The following is a 10,996-nucleotide window of genomic DNA, read 5'->3' as shown; positions in this document are numbered from 1 at the left end:
GCAGAGCTCCTCTCTACTGAGAATCACACTCACTGGCAAGACGTCGCTGAGGGGTGGGGTAGAAGCTCCGTCACAGTCAGCAAGGAGTTGGGGGTCTTTGGATTCGTTTTAAAACAATGTTGGAGCAGAGGCAAGTTAGAAGCACATCAAGCATCAATGAAATCCGTAATGAAAAGCATCTTGAGAAGGTAATTAATCACAGACTTGGTCTAGATCTCTGTTCCCCGCAGTAACCTCCAGCTGCATGTGGTTACTGAATGGAATTAGGATGTGCTGTGGGTTTGAAATACATACTGGACTTTACTTAGTACTAAAAAAAAAAAAAAAGAGTAAAATATCTCTAATAATTTTTACAGTGATTACATGTCATAAGGATATCATTTGGGATATTTTGGATGAAATAAAATACGCAATTAAATTCATTTTATTAGTTTCTTTTTCCTTTTTAAAATGTGGCTACTAGAAAATTTAATATTCTATACATGGCTCTCATTATATATCTTTTAGTACTAATTCTAAAAATATTGCATTTTTAGATGGGATTTAGATTTCCTGAATTTTTTTTGACTTAAGGATGACTTCAGAAAGTAATTTCTATTTGGAATGAAAATGTATTGTAGTCTGAAATTATAATATTAAGTTGGTTACTGTGTCCCAATACACAGATAATCTTTGAATCTTGTAACACTACATAAGAAAATGTTCTTTCTTGTCTTACATTAAAGTTTCCTCCAGGGGATTTAATGGGATAAAAATCCCTTGTTTTCTCAGAAGTCTAGCAAATAAGAGGGTGAATGATCACGGTAATTATCTCTAAATGAGGAGAAGTGATCTGATAAGTGGTTTTGCCAAAGACAACGTTCACGTGATCCATTGAGGGGAGACTCCTGAAAATGATTGCTTGCAGTACCACAGCGATTCCTGAGAGAGATTGTGCTATCTCCTGTTTGAGGATCTTTGAACATATTGTAGATTCTCTGTGCTTTCCATATTGATTGAGGTGGAAAGAATTTAACCTGCTGTCATGTGTGGGACTGTCATATCACAGTGGTTCTCAAACTTGGCTGCACATGATAAGCCCCTAGGAAGCTTTAAAAAAATCCCAGCTGCCCAGCCCACACCCTGGACAAATTAATCTTTGGAGGATGAAACCCAGGTATTTACCATGTGCAACCAAGTTTGAAAAGACTGGTATAGTTAAGAGTGTGGGCTCTGCAGTCAAGTCCTAGCCTGGCCACTTCCTAGCCATGTGACCCTGGGTAAGAAGCTTAACCTCTACAAACACTATGGTAGAAAATGGGTGATGAAAGTAACACACCTATTAGGATTGTCATGTGGTTTAAATAAGATAACCTATGGAAACCACTTAAAAGAGGGCAGGCATGGAGTAAGTTTATTATTAACTAACAGCTTTCTTCTTTCATATTAATTTCTCTGGGAGACATTCCCAGCCATAGTCCCCGCCTTGACACAAATTCATCTAGTGGATTGCATGTATTTTCCTATAACATTGCTTCATTCATACATAAATTCATTTTACAAGTAGTCATGAAGCATCTACTGTACTCCAAGAGTGATAGAAGACCCAAAAGAAGTACGTGCACCTGCCTCACCCCCTTGGATTTTAATTTCCCTTGTACGACTGTGTTTTCCCAGTCAGATCATAAGCATCGTGAGCTCTGAGACCAGGTTTCATGCCTGGCCAGCCCCAGGCCCCAGCACCCAGCGCTGCCGACGGGAAACTGCAGGGCACTCTGCTGGGTACCAGGGAGCAACCCGCTTGTCCTCAATATGTATGTTTCCTCAAGTGTAAATTGGAGATTATTCATCCATGACTGTTGTGAAGATTACAGGTCTGACCATGCGCTGTGGATACAGCTTGTCAGTGTCCACTGTCAGACCCTCAGGATGCAGTGCCCACCAGGGGGCAGCAGGTCTCGGCCGAGCGGCCGGCCGCTGTCGACGTCAGGACCAGCGCCCCGCCCCGTGACCGTGACCCTGGGCGGCGCGGGGGCAGCGTACAGCTCCGCAGGCTGCCGGCGCGGCGGGAGTCCTTCAGGCCGAGCGATGGGTGCCGAGGCCTCCGGGAGCGGGCCAGCGCTGCGGGAGCTGGTGCGCGAGGCCGAGACCAGCCTACTCGAGTGCAAGGTGTGCTTTGAGCGGTTCGGCCACCGCCAGCAGCGGCGCCCACGCAACCTGCCCTGCGGCCACGTGGTCTGCCTGGCCTGCGTGGCCGCCCTGGCGCACCCGCGGACGCTGGCCCTCGAGTGCCCCTTCTGCCGGCGAGCCTGCAGGGGCTGCGACACCAGCGACTGCCTGCCGGTGCTGCACCTCCTGGAGCTCCTGGGCTCCGCGCTGCGCCCGGCCCCAGCGGCCCCCCGCGCCGCCCCCTCCGCCCCCGGGGTCCTCACCTGCCACCACGCCTTCGGAGGCTGGGGGACCCTGGTCAACCCCACTGGGCTGGCGCTGTGTCCTAAGACGGGGCGGGTCGTGGTGGTGCACGACGGCAGGAGGCGTGTCAAGATCTTTGACGCGGGGGGAGGATGTGCGCATCAGTTTGGAGAGAAGGGGGACGCTGCTCAGGACATTAGGTATCCACTTGACGTCACCGTCACAAACGACTGCCATGTGGTTGTCACCGACGCCGGCGACCGCTCCATCAAAGTGTTTGACTTCTTTGGCCAGATTAAGCTTGTCATCGGAGGCCAGTTCTCCTTGCCTTGGGGTGTGGAGACCACCCCTCAGAATGGGGTCATGGTAACTGATGCGGAGGCGGGGTCCCTGCACCTCCTGGAAATCGACTTTCCAGAAGGGGTCCTCCGGAGAACTGAACGGTTGCAAACTCACCTGTGCCATCCCCGGGGGGTGGCGGTGTCCTGGCTCACCGGGGCCATTGCGGTCCTAGAGCACCCCCTGGCTGTGGGGACCGGGGCCTGCAGCACCACGGTGAAGGTGTTCAGCTCAAGTATGCAGCTCATCGGCCAGGTGGATGCCTTTGGGCTGAGCCTCTTTTTCCCCTCCAAAATAACCGCCTCCGCTGTGACCTTTGATCACCAGGGGAACGTGATTGTTGCCGACACTTCTAATCTGGCTGTCGTATGCTTAGGAAAACCTGAGGAGTTTCCAGTACTGAAGCCCATCATCACCCACGGTCTTTCCCATCCTGTGGCACTGACCTTCACCAAGGAAAATTCTCTTCTTGTGCTGGACAGTGCAGCCCATTCTATAAAAGTCTATAAGGTTGACTGGGGGTGATGGTGGGAGTCTTGGGGCCTGGCATCAGAAGCCCTGGAGCTGCCACTGCTGAATTGTTGAACCCTGGATAAATTACTTAATCTCATCTGTTCAACAGAGATAATTATAAGTGCCTGGTAGACTTACAAAGGTTGGGACAATTATTAAAGGATAATAATTAAATCTATGATTTATGGATTATGTACTCCCTGTGCTAAGAAATTTGCTAATATTAGCTCCTTTAATCCTTACAATTACCCAATTTCTATTACGAATCCCATTTTAGAGATGAGAAAACTGAGACCCAGAGAGCTTAAGTGATTTACCCAAGGTCACATTTACTTACTATGACAGTCACAAATGGAACTCAATTCTGACTCCAAAACCCCTTGCTCTTAAATAAGATAACAGATGTGGAAAAATATATGTGGGTGTATATTGTTGCTATGTGTACTCTATTTACAGGTAGCTATTTAGTTAGATGCACAGAGAAAGGAGACTTTACAGAGTTCAAGAGAAAAAGGATTTTGTGGTGGACATCAGTTTAATTCAACTTGCAGTTCCTTTGGTGGCTCATTAGATGGAGTTACTGTGGATCCTGAGTTACTTGAATGAGAAAAACTATTGAAATTGCTTATTCAAAAGGTCAACGCATATCTTAGTACCTGTATCTCCTCCGCTGTAGGTAGTCAGGAAATACTACTTGGTTGGTTGAGAAAGGCTTGTGTTGACGTAAGTTCTAAACTCCTGTGGAACGCTCTACCCCTATACTCTGTGTTAGAGGGCTGGATGATATTTCTGTTCATGTTAATAAAGGGATAAGTCACCACAATCAGTTCATGGCAGAAATGATTTTGCCTGCCTTTTTATGATCAGTGGTAACCTGAAGCACTTTGGTGATGGGGTTTTTCTCTGTCCAGTTTAAATCTGTCCCATGTGTTGCAAACACTGTGTACTCAATAAACAATTCCCTTGATCCTGAGTCAGCATTTAGCCACTGGTAAACAGTTAAATACTTCTTGAATTGAAGTATAGCCTTGACCAAGGTAATGCCTGCTTCAACGTTGCAATTGATTAAGTGAATAGCTGGAAATTTCGGGTGAAGTGGCCAGTTCTTTGTAAGTTGTGTGTGTTTAGCTAGTGTAAACATTTCAGAGTTGAGGGCTGTTGGAATAGTACCAAATAACTGACACCTCAGAAGCAGCAGAAAAAATTTTTTCTCAGGGAGAAAATATTGGTTCTGAAAGGTGAGAGTTTGTTTTAGGTAATAGCTGATGTTTTATCAGCAATAGGCTTCTATTTTACAAAGCATTTTAATAGATAGAATGTACATTCTAGGAATAGGCCCCAAATTATGAATAAGATTATAGTTTGTCCTGAAAGAGTGAGCTTGGCTCCCGTGCCAGTCCACAGAAGCCCATTTTGCTTCAATGCGCCCATCATGCAGCGCTAATAAGATTTCAGGCACCCTGGACTGATCACCATTTGTAAACGCATTCCAGATAGGGATTCTGGGAACAGCCCCAAGCCCTCACGCTCACCCAACCCTTAGAAATCGCCCTTGGGTCTGTGACATCACAGGTATTCTGGGTTGCGTAACAAGAAAAGTTGTCTCAGGTGAAGATACGGGTTCAGACTTGGTCATTTGTGAGTAGGGCAACCGTGGATTGACCTTAAAAACATTTTCCTCGGGAACAATGACATTTTATTATTATTTTTTATTTATTTATTTTAAATCTTTTATTTATTTATTTTTTTATAAATTCATTTTATTTATTTATTTGGCTGCGTTGGGTCTTCGTTTCTGTGCGAGGGCTTTCTCTGGTTGCGGCGAGCAGGGACCACTCTTCATCGCGGTGCGCGGGCCCCTCACTGTTGCGGCCTCTCCTGTTGCGGAGCACAGACTCCAGATGCGCAGGCTCAGTAGTTGTGGCTCATGGGCCCAGTTGCTCCGCAGCATGTGGGATCTTCCCAGACCAGGGCTCAAACCCGTGTCCCCTGAATTGGCAGGCAGATTCTCAACCACTGCGCCACCAGGGAAGCCCCAACAATGACATTTTAATGGCCTCCGGGTCAGTTGAGCCAATCAAGGCACCTTCTCCTATTTAGAATTATCAGTGGCATCGTATTTGCCTATAGAGCTGTGCGTATGTCTTTTTCAGGCCACGTGTGGTATATGCAGCACGTGTGGAGATATCACTTGTTACCATGTGGATTACCCAACCGGAAGAATGGGGCGTGAGTTCCTAAAATGATGTGGGAGCGAATCAGAGAGGTGATAACAAGTGACCTTGTTAACGGCTGCCTCTACCTGGCAGATGAACAGGTTGAACAGTGCACATGCTGAAGGAACAGGTTCAGTAACCCGCAAGGCAGATGCTAACTTCACCTTCTGGGCTGTGTTCTTTAAAGCAAACTGGTTAAAGGGCTCAAACCATGCCCCACTGAACTCCAGGTTATTAGAGGAATTGGGGAGTCTGAGGTAGGCAGGAGGAAGTAATCACAGCAGAAAGTAAACAGTTCCAAGGTGATGGAGGAGAGTTGGAATGACTCTCCAGAGACCAGAGACCAGGGGTAAATGGAGAAGGAGAAGGAACAGACTTTTCCTGAATGTCCCCCTCAATCATGTGCCCTGAGGCCAGCACTACCCACCCCGCGCCACCTGGTGAATCCAAAAAAGCAAGCAAAGGCACACTGAGCGGAGCTCACATCACCTTCCATCTGTTCTAGTTCTGCTCGATACCTGATCCTTGGATTGTCTCCTGTTTTTGACCTTGTTCTGCCCTCTGGACTTGCCACCTGGACTTGATTTTCTCAGTCTTTTTCCTTGGCATTTTCTAAGGACTTTGGTTCAGCGTCATAAATCTTCCCTTAGCAAGACACACTCCGGATCCCAGAACCCAAATCATCACCATTTTGCTTGTGCCTCGTCTAGACCTTTCCTGCTAAGTGGAGTGCAGACCTCATTGAAAGTGAATTATGTGCCTTTTGAGGAAGAAGCAATATTCCATACACCTCAGAAAAGCGAGGAAGAACCCCTGATGATAGCGATTGAATCATCCTACACCTGCCGCAGAAAGAAGAAATGTAGACTGGTGGCTAGTGCTCTACTAGCAGTGACCACTGTGGTGGCGTGCCATGGTTAATAAGGACATGAACTGTTTTCTTGAAGACTATGTAGAAAATATGATAAGGAGGCTGCCACAACTCACCACAGCTACCGTGCTGAACAATGATGGTGTCTGCTGTGCCCACGACCCCTTCTAAGGAAAACCTCCCCTCCCACAGGCCCTGCTGTTGAGCCAGCCCTCGGCCACCATATTTCCTACTACCCGACCCCCTCCAGCAATAGCTGATTGGATTAGGGGTGCACATCCAACTGAAGAACAGCCTGTCCATTAATGTCCCATCAAATATATTAATTAGACCAGGAAAGCGGCTTACAAATTGGCCTGGGATGAACAGGTTTTTCCAAAAAGGGGCAAGGAGATCCAATTAGAGTCTTTTTTTTGAGGCGGGGGTTGCCTGTTTCTTTTTTTTTTTTTTTTTTTTCTTTTTTAATTGAAGTACAGTTGATTTACACTGTTGTGTTTCAAGTGTACAACAAAGTGATTCAGATGTACATACATCCTTTTTTAGATTCTTTTCCCTTATAGGTTATTACAAAATATTGAGTATAGTTCCCTGTTCTATATAATCTATTTCCATTTTCAAACCACTGATGGATAAATCTGGATGGACTGAAATTGGTGATACAGGAGGCCAATTCCATTACATTTTGGAGTTAATTTCCACAAAATTATACAGGTGGACACTAAAATACAAATCTTTTTTTTTGTTTTTTAGATAAATTTATTTATTTGTTTGTTTTTGGCTGCGTTGGGTCTTCGTTGCTGTGCACGGGCTTTCTCTAGTTGCAGTGAGCGGGGGCTACTCTTCGTTGAGGTACGCGGGCTTCTCATTGCAGTGGCTTCTATCATTGCGGAGCACGGGCTCTAGAACGCAGGCTCAGTAGTTGTAGCGCACGGGCTTAGTTGCTCTGCAGCATGTGGGATCTTCCCGGACCAGGGCTCGAACCTGTGTGCCATGCATTGGCAGGCGGATTCTTAACCACTGCGCCACCAGGGAAGCCCTAAAATACAAATCTTAAAATTAGTAATTTTTCTTCTCTGACAAATCAGTAAGAAATACTTTATATAAATTTGCTGGAAGCACTATTTGTACACGTCAAACACGTGAGGATAGCCAAATGCATTCTGATCATGGACGAAATTTATCAGTTCATGGAGTTTGTTTTTCTTTTTTGGTGATGTCTTTAGGTTTTAGCATTAAGGTTGTGCTGGCCTCATAAAATGAGTTGGGAAATGTTCCTTCCTCCTTTATTTCCTGAAAGAATTTGTGTGATATTGATGTCATTTCTTCTTAAATGTTTGATAGAGTTCACCAGTGAAATCCAGTGGCCTAGGAGATTTATTGTGTGTGTGTGTGTGTGTGTGTGTGTGTGTGTCCAAAGTTTACAGTTGTTTTCTGTAGAAGGACGAGCCAGTTGGAGTTTACTCAGCCATACTGGAACAGGAAGTTTATCAATTAAAAAATAACTTTTAAATTTCTTTGATTTTTTTTGGCAAGCATTTATTCACTGAATATTTCCTATGTGCTCATTTTGTGTTGAGCAAGGTGTGAAGCAGTGAGGACATGAAGGTTTCTAAGCACGGATGGTCTGGAGGGGAGATGGACAAGCTAATCAGAAGAACACAGCACAGAAGTGTAAGTGCTCTGGAAAGCACGTGCTCAAGGCGCTAGGAAAAGTCAGCGCCCCAGATGGCCAGAACAGAGCCAGCATATTGGAAGAGATGATGTCACCCTAGAATTCCAGACTGATTAATGTCATAAATACTGGTCACTTCATCCAAAACAAACTAAACAGTTGTATTTAAGCCTGTGTTGTTTCTTCATGGTCCCGACATCACGGTCTACTTTTCTGTAGATGTAGCCAGTCAGGATTCTGGGACCATATAAAGAAGACAAAATGACACTTGTGTTTCTGAGCATCTGGGGGTACTTTCTGATATTTTTACATTTAGCTAAACACCACAGTAGTAAATTTAGTAATATCTGCCCGGGTCAAAAGTGCCCCATTTGAACAAAGCCTATCTATTATTAAATAAAATCCATCCCGCAGTGAAACATTTTATAATCCTCTCCCACGTTTAGTGCTTTCCCATCATCCTGGCAGCCACAGATTTTATGGGAGGAGGAGTCAAATGGACATAACAAATACTTCACTAATTCAGAGATTCTTGTCGTTGGAGGCATCCTCCTGTCTCCTGTGCTCTTGACATCTCTCGATGCTCAGCACCTGCTTGTTGTTAAATCAGGACCTTGCCAGACATCTTGGCATGAGGGTGTTACTCGAGTCCTCCCGTCCTCCAGCTTCAGCAACTCAGGGGGCATCGCTTCCATGCACTAACCACAGGATCAGATAGAGGCAAAATATTGAAAATAAAGACATTGCAAGTTTTCACCTGGAGCTTCTTTTTTTTTTTTTTTTTGCGGTACACGGGCCTCTCACTTCTGTGGCCTCTCCCGTCGCGGAGCACAAGCTCTGGACGCGCAGGCTCAGCGGCCATGGCTCACGGGCCCAACCGCTCTGCAGCATGTGGGATCTTCCCGGACGGGGGCACGAACCCGTGTCCCCTGCATCGGCAGGCGGACTCTCAACCACTGCGCCACTAGGGAAGCCCCACCTGGAGCTATTTTTAATGAATCGGAAACCGTCTGTTAAAAGAGATCAGAAACAGTGACTAATTTCAGAGAACAGTGTTGGAGAAATAGGGAGCCCTAGAATAGTTTCGGCTCCAGGCACCCAGCACTTGGTCAGGATATTCAGAAAAGCTTCTCCAATTCTGATGGAAACCACCCTAAATAATGCATTGATTTGATGGGATATTTCACAACTGAGTTCAGAAATATTTTTTTTCTGCCAGGGCATGTGTTAAATTGTCTATAAAGTCCTATTTTTGTTGTGAAACTTGCCAAATAATTTATGAATAGTATTTAGCACCATCTCTTCATGTAATCACCGTCAGTGAGAGGCTTCCTGTCAGATTGTGACCTTCACTTGGGTTCCACGCTCTCTCTTCCAGCCAGGTTAGCTCATTACCGTCTCCCTCGGGGGAGAACGGGCTCCCACCTGCAGCTGTTCTGCTGGTACACTCTGAAGCTGGCTCCTACCCCATCAGGAGCAGTATTAGAAGCTTCTAGTTAGAGGTTTGCCTGCTGGTGCCTGGGGTCTGCCATCCGGGGTATAGGCCTCGCTACTGGCTCCCATCTAGGCTAAATCAGCGGCCTTGACTTAGCTCTTACCCTCAGCTCTATCATCCCAACCTGGATACTGCATCTTGGTTCCAGCTTTGCCCTCGCTGTGCTGTTTTAGGCTTCCTTCCCTCGGTCTCTAGCTGTGACCTACTGTGACACTTTCTTACCTAATGCTGTTAGCGACCATGGAATGTATGAGGTTGAAGTTTTTTGGACCATTACAGGGAAAGAGGCAGAGGATAAGAGAATAGCAAGTGGAAATGGTACCAAGAATGACTGGCTTCTCACTGGATGCAGTGACTCTACTTTGGGTACCATCCTTCAGTTCTTATGTAGCCTTATCTCATTCTCACTATAGCCTAGGAAATAGTTGTTGTTGGCGTTTTTACAGATGAAGAAACTGAGGCACAGAGAGGTTAAGTAATTTGCTGAAGGTCATACAGAGAATAGATAAACTAATCTCTTTGAGCCTTAGTTTCTTTCTGTAGAACGCAAATTTAATAGTACCAACTTTCTAGAGTTGTGAGACCTACGTAAGTTTATACGTGTGCAGCAGAACACAGGGTAAGCATTCAAATAATTCTTAGCATCATTTTGAAGCATTATTTTGAAGCATTATTTTGCTTGAACCATTTGGGGGTAAGGCAATACCTCTGTTTTTAAGCATAGAAGTTAATGATTATGAAGCTTAGACCTGCAGGAAGCCATCTGTGCTCCGACATAGGGAGAGCCTGCCTGACAATGAATTCAGCCCATAGAAAAGAAAGCAGAGCTGAGAGACTGAGGAGGATGACATCCATGTAGCATTGTTGAGTCCCCAATTTTTCTGTTCCCAAAGCTGGACGTAACCCTGGATGTCGTGGTTATCTGAGCTGACGAGCTCCCTGTTCTCCTGAAATAAGTTTGAGCTGGGTGTCTGTGACTTTCATCTAAAGGAGCCTCAAGAGAGTCCAAGGTAGAGGCTTCTAGAAAACATCACATATTACGAGGACTTTTCTTTACACCTTATGTCAAGTCAGCACAAAGCTGGTTTTCAGTCTATGCTCAGAGATCCACAATAGATGAAAATGATTTGGCTCCCTTGAGTTTTGAGTGGGTTGTCAAACTACTAATAAATTGTTTGACTTTTTTGAGAAGTGGGAGGAGAGTCGCCTGATACCAATTGAAAGGATTTTTTTGAATTATCAGAGCTCCTTTGATACATAAGATTTTAAAGTTTGGTAGGATCATAGAAATGTTGATGTCTAAGTCCCTTACTTTCCAAATGAGTAAATTGAAGCCCGGAGAGGTTAAGTAACTTGGACAAGTGATTAATCTTCTTAGGAGAAAAACCAGAATTCTAAACCTTGCTGCTGTTTGAATTCTCTCTGATTTTGGATTTTCAGCAACGTAAGCTGCACACAGCATTTTTTTCTACAGAGAAATGCAGAATTGGAGAGAGTCA

The 10,996-nt window shown here is 45.3% G+C and overlaps 1 protein-coding gene across 1 annotated transcript; it reads left to right on the top strand.

Annotated features, from left to right (window-relative positions):
- Positions 1-1,707: 1,707 nt before the first annotated feature.
- NHLRC1 (NHL repeat containing E3 ubiquitin protein ligase 1) lies at positions 1,708-8,973 on the top strand. Its single transcript, XM_089918392.1, has one exon. The coding sequence runs from the start codon at positions 1,792-1,794 to the stop codon at positions 3,253-3,255; it is 1,464 nt and encodes a 487-aa protein (XP_089774518.1). The 5' UTR covers positions 1,708-1,791; the 3' UTR covers positions 3,256-8,973.
- The last annotated feature ends 2,023 nt before the right edge of the window (positions 8,974-10,996 follow it).

The sequence above is a fragment of the Delphinapterus leucas genome, chromosome 10, assembly GCF_059928025.1.
Source record: "Delphinapterus leucas isolate spDelLeu-1000000601 "Yukka" chromosome 10, BTC_Dleu_Yukka2, whole genome shotgun sequence".
Taxonomy (NCBI): Eukaryota; Metazoa; Chordata; class Mammalia; order Artiodactyla; family Monodontidae; genus Delphinapterus; species Delphinapterus leucas.
Note: the sequence above shows the minus strand (reverse complement) of the source record. Positions and strands in the feature narration are given on the sequence as shown.